Below are 16844 nucleotides of genomic sequence, written 5' to 3'. Positions count from 1 at the left end.
TGATCCCCCACACGTCATCATAACTTCATAACTATAACCCCCACACACGTCATCATAACTTCATAACTATGACCCCCACACACGTCATCATAACTTCATACCTATGACCCCCCACATGTCATCATAACTTCATAACTACGACCCCCCCGCACATTATTATAACTTCATAACTATGACTCCCCCCCCACACACACACAAACGTCATCATGTACAGCAGGAGCGGCGGAAGGTATGAGGAAATCCAGCCTCCCCCAGTCCAGCAGTCTGCGTCATATGAAGGACGTGATGTGACGGGACTATCACTATGTGGGGAATCTGTGTCAGGTTACCAGGCTCAGCGTAGGCCTACATTTAACCATACTGACGACTTTCCGCATCGTTTACCAAACAAAGTCGTCTGGTCGACATCACGTTGGTCACCGGTTCTCCAGCCGGACTGACTTCTGACTTGTCCTGCTCAGGAGAACACAGTAGTCCGTCTCTCCGACACTAAACACTGACGAAACAATAACATGGAAATCTGAGTCCGGAAAGTACCGTTCTATTTAGATTACTTTGGACCTGTTACTGTACCACGAGCGGTCACGCCTGTTTACTACATTTGTTTACTACATCTGTGGTGTTTGGACACGGCGCGTGGGCGCGGAGACGAGACAGAAGAAGAAACACGGTGCAGGAAGCCGTCACAGCTCGTCACTCCGCGGTCCGGGTAAGGTTTCACACGGAACCTTTCAAACGTGAGGTTTCACACGGAACCTGTCAAACGTGAGGTTTCACACGTGGGGTTTCACACGGAACCTTTCAAACGTGAGGTTTCAAACGTGGGGTTTCACACGGAACCTGTCAAACGGGGTTTCACACGGATCCGTCACACGACAAGTCTCATTCGCGGTATCGAGCTGCGGTGGTTGATACGGTTGCTAGAGCGACCACACGGAGGTTCACGAGCCTGTGGTTCCACGGACCTTCATCAGGATGGTCACGGTCGCCTGGTTAGTAGGCGGAAGTAGTGAAGACCACCGATGTAACGCATTATATAGGTTCTTGAAAATTCCCTTTGTTCTTATTAGAACGTTGTACTGTTTTGCATACACGCAATCTAGGCCATATCCATCTGAAACTGTATTTTTTCTTCTTCCAGAAATGCCCTATTTTCCTTTTTGATGCAGTAATTAGGCCAGCCTCTATCGAATCACACATCTAACCCCCCACCCCTTCCTTTCCACTCCCTTTGCCTCTACCCCCCCTCCCTTCCTCCCTCCCCCCTCCCCGTCTCATCTGCCCGTTCTCTGACATATTTCCCCCTCTCGCATAGGTTTCAGACATGGCTGATCTGCTGAGGCTGCTTCTTCGGGTGGCTGAGAAAGCCGCTAACGTGGCTCGAGTCTGCAGGCAGGAAGCTCTTCTCTTTCAGCTTCTCGTACAGGAGAAAACCGGAGATGACAAAAACAAGAAGTTTGTTCAGGACTTTAAAACTCTTGCCGATGTGGTGATTCAGGAGATGATCCGTCATGATGTCGGAGCCCAGGTAGGTCTTCCTACCCGGGAGCAAGCCTGTCGCATTCTACCTGTACAGAATATTGCCCTGTTCCCTGCTGAAATGTTGAATATCTAGCTGATTTTAATGCTCTCCTACACTCCTTTTTTGTTCAGTTTCCTGAAATGACTGACTTCATACATGGAGAGGAGTCCAACAAGTTTGAAAACGGGCTTGGTAATTATCTTATATTACACTGTGAGCTCTGTATTTAAACAGCAAAGCCTAAACTGTTTAGTGATATTGTTCAACAGTCTCTTCCTTGGTCAGGTATGAGGTGACAGCAGAACGACTGAATTTGATTTGGGGTTTTTTCTCCAGAAATCAAGGCTCTATGTGTCAAAAGGTTTTCGGCAAATTAAGATTAAATTTGATAAACAGCTGTGAGCAAAAACGCCGATACAAGGACCTGTACACCACTTCCATATGCTTAAAACGTCTTACCCAGTAGCAGTGCTTTCACAGCACATTCGAGTACGAGCACGGAGTACTGGGATCCCATTGTTAATGGACATGTTATTCTTGTCATTAAATTAGAACGACCGGTATTCCATTCCTACCTAAAACGACCATGGGCGGTCAAAATGACGGTTTTAAACTATATTCTGTCACGATAAATACCCAATTGAGATATTAATCCATTGCATATCTTAGTATATATGTTAGGAAACGACTGACACCAAAAATTAACATTTTAACAACTATAATACTATATGTAAACCATTTAAACTTCAGAGAGACATGGTCGAACTTAAATAGCAAAAGTGAAAATATTTGTTTCAAACGTATTTTATTGGAGATGTAGGTGCACATACAGTTTCCAATATTAACAGATATATTCACATATTATAGTTTTAAAGAAATGCAAAACAACAGAACAGACAAAACAACAAATGAACCCCCCCGTGCCTTAGGAGTATCGGAAATGACAATACCATATCTCAGTGTCATCTGTTCATAATAGGTTCACGGGTTTGCATTGATTAAGTGTCATAGGCAAGAGCATTAAACAATGTACATTTGTAAAGTACATGTAAAAATTAAGCAAGCCAGCCAAAGCTGCAAGGGTGAATAATGACAAATTCAGCATAGTTTTGATAGACTTAGGACACATCACCATCTGATTTCTACTCTGAGGGTAATACAGACAGGTTTGCAAAATAGGCTGCCATTTGCAGTAAAAACATTCTTTTGATCCCCTCAAAGTATATTTAATTTTTCTAAGGTTAAATATGACATTATAACGTCTAACCATCCAAAATGTGGTGGTGATGAGGGAGATTTCCAGGCTAAAAAAATCCTTCGGCGAGCCAGAAGAGATATGAATGCAACAATATCACTTTGTTTAGTGTTCAAAGATAAGAGCACACATTCCATTTAAGGTTTTACATAGAATCTATTTTAGTAAATCCAGGCTAGATGAGATATATCCAGGCCTAGATGCACGGTGCTCTCATTCACCCGCAGATCTAACCCATATGTTTTGGTCATGCTCTGCACTTCAAAATTATTGGTCTTTAGTTGTCAACACCCTTTTAGATGTTTTAGGAGTCCCCATTGAACCAAATCCACAAAAAGTGAAAATATTACCTGAAAAACAAAACAGAAAACACATATTGCTAATCAAACAAACGTAACAAGGCCTATAAAACGTGAAATGTAAAAAAAGGAACTGAAAATAAATATTGAAACAGTCCCAAACAACGACCGGAACTTAAAAACTACTAGAACGACCGTGGGCGGTCATTTTGAGCGCTGCAGTTTTTAAACTCTATATTCTGTCAAGATAAATACTCACTTGAGATATTAATGCATTACACATGTTAGTGTGCCTGTTAAGAAACTAACTGACACCAACATTAACATTTTAACAACTTTTAATACTATTTTTCAAACGATGTCCACTGTCCAACGCCTGAATTCACTGCCATACCTCGGTGGTAGTCATGGTGCGTCTGCAACCAGACATGTTGGACATAATCATAAATCACGTTTAGACTGTTTCTCTGCACCGGAGGACGCTAGTGTGCAACGAACACGAAGGAAATGACGCCACCAACACGCGTCATAAAGAGTGGTATGACGCGCGCACGATCACGCGCAAATTATGAGCGACCATTTTGACCGCTCATTGTCGTTTTAGGTAGATCTTATCATAACAGTTTTTTTTATGTGTGTGTGCAATTGATCTAAAACTCATTTTAAATGCAAATATATGCACTTTTAGGAGAACTCGGGGAGCAGCAGGTCTGTATCTTTCTTTTCCCCCACAAAACTTTGAAAATCCAAAACAGTCATAACGACCGTCTTGGGGTTGCTTTCAAGCCCGAAAGGCGAAGAACTTATTTTTTTTCATATTGATTTATTGATATCTTTCTTTGAACTTCAAAAGTATTTCCTCAATTTCCCGTGCTATAGCACATAATATATAGACATCGAATTTTGCCCATTAAATGGAGGCAAAAAAAAAAATTGCCTGTCAGCTCCAACCAGATGGTAATGCTATAATTAAAGATCCAGATTTTCCACTTTGATAGGCCATATCGCCTACATTGTACTTTCAAGTTACACCAAACTTGGAGTATGGATAGTGTTCAGTTAGTGTGTCTTATGACACTAAACATTAACTTATAAAAAAGAACTCACCAACACCGATGTCTTTACTGGTCGGGTCCGACCTTTATTGCCACCCCCGGGGACCCTTCCCATACATTAAGGTTCCTAGCCCTATAAGACGTGATACTACATTTCCCTTTCTGAAATATGTAGCTTTCCCTGTGTTAACTAAACAGTATAACTAAACAGTATTAATGATGTAAATAACTCAAATCTGTTCTTTCTAATAAAATATTACTTGTTCTAAAATCAACCACATAACGGTAATCTGAAGTGTAGTCTGAACTAACAGTTCTTTCTAATAACAGTGTGGTAATATGAACAATACCAGTAGTCTGAACTAACAGTTCTTTTCAACCCATGAACAAACAATTATTTTCAACCCACGCCCATACTCTCTCTCCCTCTTTTTTTTTTCACTTGCGCACAAAGTCCTTGAGGTACTCGGGAGGTCTCCTCAGTCTAGGTGGGTATCGGTTCTCAGTCATTAAGCTCTGCTGCTGTTGATTTGGGTTGTGTCCCACTTCTGTGACCTGTGTTTTCCCTGCATCTGCTGTGTGGTTGCCTTCTGGCAATGACTCAGGTAAGTTGGTTGTATTATCTGGAGCCACAGGAGTTGGAGAGAGATGAAGCCTGTTTCTCTGCAGCGTACCTCCTGGTGTCTCAACCAGGTAAGACCTTGGTGTGCCTGCCATAGACACCACTGTCCCTCGCTGGTCAGTGTCTCTTATCCACACATGTTTGCCTGGCTGGATGAGGGGCATGTGATGTGTTCTGTGTTGGCGGTTATAGTTGCGTTGCTGGCTGTCTCTGTAGGCTTGTTCAGTCTTTCTCAGTTTCCCTGTGTCTGTACATTTTGGTTTGAGTTGGGATGGGATGACTGGAACAGGAGTTCTGATCCTTCTCCTCCTGAGTTGCTCTGTGGGACTATACCCATTCACCAGCGGGGTGTCGCGGTAGGCCATGAGTGCCAGGTAGGGATCCTGTGACTTTTTAAGCAGACTTTTGACTGTTCTCACTGCTCGCTCCGCTTCCCTGTTGCTCTGCGGGAAGCGGGGGCTGGACGTCACATGATGAAAACAACAGTCCTGTGCGAACTTCCGGAAGGCTACGGACGCAAATTGGGGTCCGTTGTGTGAGCGTACTACCTCCGGGATTCCATGGCGAGAGAAGATGGACTTGAAGTGCTGGATCACCACCTGATGTTGTGGATGTCAGTTTAGCAACTTCCAAGTATCTGCAGTAGTAGTCAACAATGACGAGGTAGTTTTGGTTGTTTTCTTGGAACAGGTCTGCTCCGACAGTGGACCACGGTCTGATTGGGAACTCTGCAGGTATCATCGGCTCTCTAAAGTTCACTCTCTCGCGCGCACATGTGTCACAATTTTCCACAGCATTTTGCAGTTCCTTACTGAGGCCTGGCCACCACACCGATTGTTTAGCCCTCTCCCTGCATTTTGTTATCCCGAGGTGTCCTTTGTGCAGCTTGTTCAGGATGTCTGCACGGAGTGACGCTGGGATGACTATCCTCACCCCTTTTAGCAGGAGACCATTCTGCACTGTGAACTCTCTTGAGAACGGCAGGTAGGGCTGAATTTCATGACGGATGGAGAACTTATCTGGCCATCCTACCACACAGTACCTCTTCAGCTGGCGAACTATAGGGTCACTGTTCTGGTGTGTTTGGATCTCTCTGAGCCGTTTCTCGGTTGCAGGCAGACTTCCCATGATAGAGTCGACATACAGGTTCATGTCCTCCTGCTGTACTCCATCCGCTGTGCTAACAGGAACCCTGGAGAGCACATCTGCTGTTGCAATGTTCTTGCCTGCCATGTGTGATATTGTGTAGGAGAATCTCATTAGTCTCATTCTGAGGTGCTGTATGCGTGGTGGCAGGTCATCGAGGGTCCTTGATCCCAGCAGGGGGACCAGAGGTTTGTGGTCAGTCTCGATATGGAAGTCTTTTCCAATGAGAAACTCTGAAAACTTCTCGCAGGCCCAGGTGGAGGCTAATGCCTCTTTTTCTATTTGGGCGTACCTCTGCTCTGTGCTACTGAGGGCTCATGAAGCATACGCCACTGTTTCCATGCTTGTTTCTGTTGCCTCTGGAGAAGGACAGCCCCCAGCCCATAGGATGAGGTGTCTGCGGAGACCATGGTTTCTGCGTTTGGGTCATACAGGGTCAGTCCAGGGGGTGTGGTCAGTTCCTCTTTAACCTTGTCAAAGGCCTCCTGCTGAGCGGACCCCCAGGCCAACATGTTTGATTTCTTCAGCAGGTCTCTGAGTGGACGGGTCTTCTCAGCGAGATGAGGTAGAAATTTGCCAAGATGATTTATCATCCCCAGCAGCCCCCGCACTTCTCTTGCGTTCCTAGGCTCTTTCATGGCTTTGACCGCCTCCACTTTGTCAGGGTCAGCACTCACCCCCCATGCCTCGATGACCTGTTCCAGAAACTTGAGTTTGCTCTTGGAAAACTCACATTTCTCATTGAGCCTGACCCCGGCCTCCTGGAGCCATGTCAGTGCAGCGCAGAGCCTCTCATCATGCTGCTGTTGTGTTGCTCCCCAGATGAGCACATCGTCCATCTGACACACAACGCCCTCCAGGCCCTCCAGGATCTGTGTCATGCGCTTCTGGAAGTGCTCTGGAGTGGAGGATATTCCAAAGCACAAGCGGTTATAGCAGTACCGCCCGAATGGTGTCATGAAGGTGGTAAGTAGTGCAGACTCTTTGGAAAGCGGGATTTGCCAGAATCCTGAATTCGCATCCAGCTTGGAGAACACTTGGTCTCCGGCCAACTGTCCCAGCGTGTGTTCCACTGAGGGGAGTGGGTGTCTCTCTCATAACAGACTTGTTCTCTTCTGTGAGGTCTGTGCAAATTCTCACTCTCCCTGTCTGTCTGGGCACCACAACCATTGGCGTGCAACATTCAGTTGGTTGTTCCACTTTTGAAATGACCCCCTGTTGCTCCATGCATTTCAGTTCTTCCTTTACTTTTGGTAAAAGAGGTAGGGAGACTCGCCTGGGAGTGGAGCTGGAGAATGACTTAGCTCCCGGTTTTAGCACGATGTTGTACTCTTCCTGCATCCTTCCCAGACCACTGAAGAGCATCGGGAATTCTTGTTTTACAGCCTCTTTTGAGTCCAGCGCTTGACAGATGGCGTCCTGCTTGGCCACCAACTGCAGCACTGTGGCAGCCGACCTGCCCAGCAGTGGCACAGCCAGTCCCTCTACCACATAAACATCCTGTCTTGTGTGCTTTTTGCCTTTCTTAAGCGTGGCTGTGAATTTCCCTTTCACATTAAGTGGTCGTCCTCCTGGCCCCTTTAAGGACTTTGCTGGTCTTCCTAGTCTCCACAGTTGATCCTGACTACACAAAGTCTCTGGCACTGCCATCACGTCCGCACCTGTGTCTATTTTCCACACAATGTTGCACTGGTCCATTTTTACTTCCGTCATCCATGGGCCATCATCTGCATCCACAGTCATAGTTCCCAGATATGCATTCTCCTCATCCCCCACATTGTCCTCATTATAGTCGTCCACATCATTTGTCAGTGTGGCTATGTGTGCACCTTCTGCCGTTTTAGCTCTGCACACCCTGGCATAATGTCCCTGTTTCTTACAGTGGTTGCACCGTACTTCCCTGGCTGGACATTGCTGCATGCTGTGACCTCTCATGTCACCACACCATTTACACTGCGTCTGCCTGGAGGTCACTTTCTGGGCTGTTTTCTTACCCACCTGAGATGACTGTGGCTTGTGCTATCCGTACCTCCCTCTGCTCCACTGTTGGCCTTGCATGCTGTCTAGCTGTGTGTTCGTCATGTCCTCTTTGAAGTTTCTCTTCTGACACTGTAAATGGTAGAAACTCCATTCAAATTTCTAAATACTCATTATTGCAAAATATTCAACACAATATAATGTCATAATGAAAGTTCTCACAGTGAGCCTCATTCATGTTATTGTACTGATAAGTGAGTCTGTTTTTAAAGCAGAATGCTGGTTAAAGCAGAATGCTGGTTTGAGATGCTCAAAATGGCATGTTCTCAACGATCAACAGAATCAAGAAAGGTTGACTCAACTGAAATCTGAGTAGCATTGCTACCTTAATATTGAAACAGTCTGAGATTTCGTTTATTTATAAAATTCACTCTGGAGAACTCAAGTCATTTCACATAGAGGTAGAAATACTACCACCGAGGGATCAGCGCTATGGATATACAGTGCATCCGGAAAGTATTCACACCCCTTCACTTTCCCCACATTTTGTTGTTACAGCCTTATTCCAAAATGGATTAAATTCCTTTTTTTCTCTCATCAATCTACATACAATACCCCATAATGACAAAGCAAAAAAAGGTTTTGTAGAAATTTTTGCAAATTTATTAAAAATAAAAAACTGAAATATTGCATGTACATAAGTATTCACAACCCTTAATCAGTACTTGGTTGAGGCACCCTTGGCAGCGATTACAGCCTCAAATCTTCTTGGGTATGAAGCTACAAGCTTGGCACACCTATATTTGGGGTATTTCTCCCATTCTTCTCTGCAGATCCTCTCGAGCTCTGTAAGGTTAGATGGGGAGCGTAGCTGCACAGCTATTTTCAGGTCTTTCCAGAGATGTTCAGTGGGGTTCAAGTCTGGGCTCTGGCTGGGCCACTCAAAGACATTCACAGACTTGTCCCGAAGCCACTCCTTCGTTGTCTTGGCTGTGTGCTTAGGGTCATTGTCGTGTTGAAAGGTAAACCTTTGCCCCAGTCTGAGGTCCTGAACGCTCTGGAGCAGGTTTTCATCAAGGATCTCTCTGTACTTTGCTCCATTCATCTTTCTCTCGATCCTGACTAGTCTCCCAGTTCCTGCCGCTGAAAAACATCCCCACAGCATGATGCTGCCACCACCATGCTTCACTGTAGGGATGGTATTAGCAAGGTGATGAGAGGTGCCTGGTTTCCTCCAGACGTGACGACGTTTGGCATTCAGGCCAAAGAGTTCAATCTTGGTTTCATCAGACCAGAGAATGTTGTCTCTCATGGTCTGAGAGTCCTTAGGTGCTTTCTGGCAAACTCCAAGCGGGCTGTCATGTGCCTTTTACTGAGCAGAGGCTTCCGTCTGGCCACTCTACCATAAAGGCCTGATTGGTGGAGTGCTGCAGAGATGGTTGTCCTTCTGGAAGGTTCTCCCATCTCCACTGAGGAACGCTGGAGCTCTGTCAGAGTGACCATCGGGTTCTTGGTCACCTCCCTGACCTAGGCCCTTCTCCCCCGATTGCTCAGTTTGGCTGGGCGGCCAGCTCTAGGAAGAGTCCTGGTGGATCCAAACTTCTTCCATTTACGAATTATGGAGACCACTGTGCTCTTCGGGACCTTCAAAGCTGTAGACATTTTTTTGTACCCTTCCCCAGATCTGTGCCTCAATACAATCCTGTCTCGGAGGTCCACAGACAATTCCTTTGACTTCATGACTTGGTTTCTGCTCTGACATGCACTGTCAACAGTGGGACCTTATATAGACAGGTGTTTGCCTTTCTAAATCATGTCCAATCCATTGAATTTACTACGGGTGGACTCCAATCAAGATGTAGAAACATCTCAAGGATGATCAGTGGAAACAGGATGAACCTGAGCTCAATTTTGAGTGTCATAGCAAAGGGTTTGAATACTTATGTACACGCAATATTTCAGTTTTTTATTTTCAATAAATTTGCAAAAATTTTTCATTATGGGGTATTGTGTGTGTGATGTGTGTGTGTGATGAGAAAAAAAAGAATTTAATCCATTATGGAATAAGGCTGTAAATAACAAAATGTGGGGAAAGTGAAGGGGTGTGAATACTTTCCGGATGCACTCTATGTGATTTGGGAAGAACTGGTTGTTTGTGGGGGCTTTAACTCTCCAATTGCTACTTGCGACTATGCTTATTAATGTTATTCTGCACTAATAGTATCTGGAGTTCAGAAACTGTAAACTAATAGTATCTGGAGTTCAGTAACTGTAAACTAATAGTGTCTAGATTTCAGAAATTGTAAACTAATACTATCTAGATTTCAGAAACTCTAAACTAATAGTATCTGCATTTTAGAAGCTGTAAACGTTATAGTTACCAGAACTGGCAGATGGTCAGGCGGTGAACAAACAAAAAAATTGGTCTGATGGTTCCTGGATTCCTTGAATTAAGATGCATTTAGTTTAACCAACCCCTGTTTCCACATACAACGTTTTCCGCAAATTTTAAATTTTGTCCGAAAAACAGTTTTTCTTTCAAGGCATACAAATGTGGTCCAGTCTTCACCAATTTTGGGACATAACACATGGAACAGCATGACAAAAAGTTTTCCATTTGTTTTTTGTTTGTTTTTCTGACATTCAATACTGTTTTGCTATGATTGACCTTTAAATTATTTGGGCCAATGCCTGTTATACAAAAATGACCATAATTCATGAATGTATCATGCTATCTTTTTTCAGATAGATAAATGTGTCGAGATACTTTATTGTATGACAAGAAGAGAGTTGTTTTCACCCTCTGTACAGAGCCTCATACATTAAATACCTGTACACATAGACATACCACAAGAGTTAAAATGCATGGACGTTTATGGAGCTCCATTCACTTCCAGTAAGATTACTTTTTTCTTCCTTAATAGAATCAGGATCTCTGAGACCAAACATTCCACACAGTTCACACTTAGAAAGAGGTTCACACCATGCACCAGGTGCTGGGACTCTGCTGTGTGTTGTGTCTGGCTACATGGCTTTATTTCCATATTAGCCCTGTAGTGTTTTTGTTTTTAATCTGTGTTGTGCTTTGCAGTGCTTCTTTATCGCTGCATTCATTAAATGTTTTCATTAAGCATTTTAATTATTTTTCTTTTTTCTTTTTTTTTCTTTTCCCCCTTTCCCCAGTTGTACTTGGCCAATAACCCCACTCTTCCGAGCCATCGCGGTCGCTTCTCCTGCCCCTCTGCTGATCTGGGGAGGGCTGCAGACTACCACATACCTCCTCTGATGCATGTGGAGTTGCCAGCCGCCTCTTTTCACCTGACAGTGAGGAGTTTCACCGGGGGGACAAAGCGTGTGGGAGGATCATGCTATTCCCCCCAGTTCTCCCTCCCCGAACAGGCGCTCTGACCGACCACAGGAGGCGCTAGTGCAGTGACCAGGACACATACCCACATCCGGCTTCCCACCCACAGACACGGCCAATTGTGTCTGTAGGGATGCCTGACCAAGCCGGAGGTAACACGGGGATTCGAACCGGTGATTTCCGTATTGGCAGCAACGGAATAGACCGCTACGCCACTCGGACGCTCCTTAAGCTTAAGCATTTTAATTCTACATCTGTTACGTCCTTTTCCACCTTGCCCAATCTGCTGTACATCTATCAGTCCTGGAGGAAGAATCAAGATTTTTGATGCCTGTCCTGAGTTCTGTCCCTGGTGTTGTCTACTGTATCTACTGGTCTTCATGGTTGAAATGTCAAGCCCTTTCAGACTGTAAATGTGAGACTTGACTTCATTATCAGCAGAGCAGTGTAAGACCAAATGTAGTTACAGTTCACTAACTAAGCTGGAAAACTAACCTCTTAATAAGCTTTTAAATACGCTGACAATTAGAGCTGATATGAATTTAGTCATAACCTCCAGAGTTTGTTACTGCATAAAAATGAGCGGTTCTTTCGTACTAAAGTCTTGTCCAGACATGTTTCATTGAAAGGACAGACGGGACTGTAAGTTTTTGGATGTTTATTTAAGAATTCTTAGGGTTAATGTTGACATTTTGCTCCGGACACCTCACCTTGCACAGCCACTCCTATATCTCATGAGCTCAAAATTCCCACTGGGTGTACAGGTCTGTCTGTAGGTCTGGACAACATGGTACTAGTATGAGCTGAGAGCACCAGCTTTGGTCAGTGAAGTATGGAGAGGGTTTGGATGAGGACGACCAGTGAACCGTGCAGCCATTGTTCTTGTTTTATAAATACGTCGCTGTTTACTGGTCGTCATCATTTGAACCCTCCCCATAGGTCACTCATGTGTCCGCTTCCAGCTGCTGGGCTCAGTCAATTTTCAGTGGATCCTTTCCAGATTAATACGTATGTTGTCAAAAAATCAGCTGTGTCGGAGGCTGTGTGAGGCAACAAAACACCATCATTTTGCATATTTCTTTGAGGAATCAAAGAAGAGCCAAACAGTGTGTAACCAAGCATATTTCCGCCCGCTGGGGGATTCGAACCAGCGTTATACTGCACCAAGAGGCGACGTCGCTAACCGCTCGACTAAAGGGCTCGACCCCCTGGCCAGTCGGTCAGTGAGTCTTTTCAGTAATTTACAAGAGTATGCCACTGTGGAGCTCAAAGTAAAAATGTTTGTTGCACTCATGCTAAGTCTTTTGTGCTGCGGCATCACAAGTAATGAAGACTAGGTGACGTTGTGTGTGTGCCACACAAGTGATGAAGACTAGCTGACGTTGTGTGTGTGCCACACAAGTGATGAAGACTAGCTGACGTTGTGTGTGTGCCACACAGGAGAGAGTGTGACCGTCACAGTGTGTGCTACACAAGAGGAGACTGCAGCCCTACTGGCGACAGTGTTAAATGGGGACAACATGGCAGCTTCTCTCCTGGCACGGGCCATCCATCAAGACCCAGTAAGCACAGACATGGGCACCGAGAGTCTCAGTGTGCCCCTCAGTCCCTCTGAGCTGGGTATTTGGATCGACCCGATAGGTAAAATCAATTTATTCTGAATTACATGTCATTACATTACCGAGAGCAGATTTGATACAAATCCCGTGTGCGGTTAAATATTTGATTTGTTTTTGTGGGGTGTTTTTATTCAGATGCTACCAGCCAGTATATTGAAGGTCGTGAGGAGGTTTTGGAAGAAGGCCATCTGTCTCCATCAGGTCTGCATTGTGCTCTGGTTCTGATAGGAGTATACCACCGTAACACAGGGGAACCAGTGATGGGGGTCATTAACCAACCTTTTAACTACAAAGACCCAGCAGGTGGTGGGTAAGTTCAACAGAACACATGATGGTAGTTACTTACGGACTTTTCCACCATCAGTCATATTCCTTCTTTATTACAACTTTTACTGAATGAGTATTAGTCTCATAATTATTGAGGGTTTTATTCATCTTGATCAACTACAGTACTGTAGGGACATCAACATACAGCTCAACTGGGCGTCTGGGTGGCGTGGCGGTCTATTCTGTTGCCTACCAACACGGGGATCGCCGGTTCGAATCCCAGTGTTACTTCTGGCTTGGTCGGGCATTCCTACAGATACAACTGGCCGTTTCTCCAGGTGGGAAGCTGGATGTGGGTAAGCGTCCTGGTCGCTGCACTAGCACCTCCTCTGGTCATTCGGGGTGCCTGTTCGGTGGGGGAACCGAGGGGAATAGCGTGATCCTCCCACGTGCTACGTCCCCCTGGAGAAACTCCTCCCTGTCAGGTGAAAAGAAGCAGCTGGTGACTCCTCATGTCTTGGAGGAGGTATGTAGTAGTCTGCAGCCTTCCCCGGATCAGCAGAGGGGGTGGAGCAGTGACTGGAGCAGCTCAAAAGAGTGGGGTAATTGGCCAAGTACAACTGGGGAGAAAAAAGGGGAAATAAGAAAAAAAACACAGCTCAACTGCTTCTAGATTTGCTGAAACACTTTACTAACTTTACTAAGTGTAACTGTAGCTTTCTTAAAGGCAAACAAACATGAATTTAAACAGTCTCTCCTATGTTGTCGGCATATCTCTCCATTAGCAGTCATAATAATAATAACAGTCTGCTGTGTGTCTCTGAAGCGCCGCATTGGTGAATGTGAAAACTCACTTTCAGGTTTCTCGACAACACTATATTACAACAACACTATATTACACAGCTGTAGTGTTGAGAACAACACTATATTACAACAACATTATATTACACAGCTGTAGTGTTGAGAACAACACCACAGCTGTGTAATATAGTGTTGTTCTCAAGACCACAGCTGTGTAATATAGTGTTGTTCTCAACACCACAGCTGTAATATAGTGTTGTTCTCAGCACCACAGCTGTGTAATATAGTGTTGTTCTCAACACCACAGCTGTAATATAGTGTTGTTCTCAGCACCACAGCTGTGTAATATAGTGTTGTTCTCAACACTACAGCTGTGTAATATAGTGTTGTTCTCAACACCACAGCTGTAATATAGTGTTGTTCTCAACACTACAGCTGTGTAATATAGTGTTGTTCTCAACACCACAGCTGTAATATAGTGTTGTTCTCAACACTACAGCTGTAATATAGTGTTGTTCTCAACACTACAGCTGTCTAATATAGTGTTGTTGTAATATAGTGTTGTTCTCAACACTACAGCTGTGTAACACAGTGTTATTCTCAACACTACAGCTGCTTAATATAGTGTTGTTCTCAACACTACAGCTGGCTAATATAGTGTTGTTGTAATATAGTGTTGTTCTCAACACCACAGCTGTGTAACAGTGTTGTTCTCAACACTACGTCTGAGTAATATAGTGTTGTTCTCAACACTACAGCTGTGTAATATAGTGTTGTTGTAATATAGTGTTGTTTTCAACACTACAGCTGTGTAATATAGTGTTGTTCTCAAAACTACAGCTGTAATATGGTGTTGTTCTCAACACCACAGCTGTGTCATATAGTGTTGTTCTCAACACTACATTTGTGTAATATAGTGGTCTTGTAACATAGTGTTGTTCTCCATGCTACAAATGTGTAATATAGTGTTGTTCTCAACACTACAGATGTGTAATATAGTGTTGTTCTCAACACTACAGCTGTAATATGGTGTTGTTCTCAGCACCACAGCTGTGTAATATAGTGTTGTTCTCAACACCACAGCTGTAATATAGTGTTGTTCTCAACACTACACCTGTAATATAGTGTTGTTCTCAACACCAGAGCTGTGTAATATAGTGTTGTTCTCAACACTACAACTGTGTAATATAGTGTTGTTCTCAACACCACAGCTGTGTAATATAGTGTTGTTCTCAGCACCACAGCTGTGTAATATAGTGTTGTTCTCAACACTATAGCTGTAATATAGTACAGCTGTAATATAGTGTTGTTCTCAACACCACAGCTGTGTAATATAGTGTTGTTCTCAACACCACAGCTGTGACATATAGTGTTGTTCTCAACACCACATTTGTGTAATATAGTGGTCTTGCAGCATAGTGTTGTTCTCAACGCTACTACAACTGTGTAATATAGTGTTGTTCTCAACAGTACAGCTGTGTAATATAGTATTGTTCTCAACGCTACAACTGTGTAAAATAGTGTTGTTCTCAACACTACATTTGTGCAATTTGGTGGTCTTGTAACATAGTGTTATTCTCAACACTGCAGCTGTGTAATTAACACTACAGCTGTGCAATATAGTGTTGTTGTAATATAGTATTGTTCTCAATTCTAGAGATATGTAACATAGTGGTTTTTCAACACTACAGCTGTGTAATATAGTGTTGTTGTAATATAGTGTTGTTCTCAACACTACAGCTGCGTCACAGTGTTGTTCTCAACACTACATCTGAGTAATATAGTGTTGTTCTCAACACTACAACTGTGTAATATAATGTTGTTCTCAACACTACAACTGTGTAATATAGTGTTGTTCTCAACACTACAGCTGTAATATGGTGTTGTTCTCAACACCACAGCTGTGTCTTATAGTGTTGTTCTCAACACTACATTTGTGTAATATAGTGATATTGTAACATAGTGTTGTTCTCAACGCTACAACTGTGTAATATAGTGTTGTTCTCAACACCACAGCTGTGTCATATGGTGTTGTTCTCAGCACTACAGCTGTGTAATAAAGGGTTGTTCTCAACACTACAGCTGTAATATGGTGTTGTTCTCAACACTACAGCTGTGTAATGTAGCGTTGTTGTAATACAGTGTTGTTCTCAACACTACAGCTGTGTAAGACAGTGTTATTCTCAACACTACAGCTGCTTAATATAGTGTTGTTCTCAACACTACAGCTGTGTAAGACAGTGTTATTCTCAACACTACAGCTGTCTAATATAGTGTTGTTGTAATATAGTGTTGTTCTCAACACCACAGCTGTGTAACAGTGTTGTTCTCAACACTACGTCTGAGTAATATAGTGTTTTTCTCAACACTACAGCTGTGTAATATAGTGTTGTTGTAATATAGTGTTGTTTTCAACACTACAGCTGTGTAATATAGTGTTGTTCTCAACACTACAGCATTGTAACATAGTGTTGTTCTCAACGCTACAACTGTGTAATATAGTGTTGTTCTCAACACTACAGCTGTGTAATATAGTGTTGTTCTCAAAAATACAGCTGTAATATGGTGTTGTTCTCAACACCACAGCTGTGTCATATAGTGTTGTTCTCAACACTACATTTGTGTAATATAGTGGTCTTGTAACATAGTGTTGTTCTCCATGCTACAAATGTGTAATATAGTGTTGTTCTCAACACTACAGATGTGTAATATAGTGTTGTTCTGAACACAACAGCTGTGAAATACAGTGTAGTTCTCAACACTACAGCTGTGTAACACAGTGGTATTCTCAACACTATAGCTGTAATATAGTGTTGTTCTCAACACTACAGCTGTATAAAACAGCTCAACTGCTTCTAGATTTGCTGAAACACTTTACTAACTTTACTAAGTGTAACTGTAGCTTTCTTAAAGGCAA

The 16844-nt window shown here is 43.5% G+C and overlaps 1 protein-coding gene across 1 annotated transcript in view; it reads left to right on the top strand.

The window, feature by feature from the left end:
- The first annotated feature begins 312 nt into the window (after positions 1 to 312).
- Positions 313 to 16844, top strand: part of inpp1 (inositol polyphosphate-1-phosphatase) — a 52574-nt gene continuing 36042 nt past the window's right edge. Inside the window, exons 1-5 of the mRNA XM_056274628.1 lie at positions 313 to 709; positions 1316 to 1528; positions 1654 to 1714; positions 12681 to 12881; positions 12995 to 13169. Of these exons, the coding sequence (XP_056130603.1) occupies positions 1325 to 1528; positions 1654 to 1714; positions 12681 to 12881; positions 12995 to 13169 (641 nt within the window). The 5' untranslated portion in view covers positions 313 to 709; positions 1316 to 1324. The remainder of the gene's footprint in view (positions 710 to 1315; positions 1529 to 1653; positions 1715 to 12680; positions 12882 to 12994; positions 13170 to 16844) is intronic.

The sequence above is a fragment of the Lampris incognitus genome, chromosome 2 (genome assembly GCF_029633865.1).
Source record: "Lampris incognitus isolate fLamInc1 chromosome 2, fLamInc1.hap2, whole genome shotgun sequence".
NCBI classification, from domain to species: Eukaryota; Metazoa; Chordata; class Actinopteri; order Lampriformes; family Lampridae; genus Lampris; species Lampris incognitus.
This window is presented reverse-complemented; position numbering and strand designations above follow the sequence as displayed.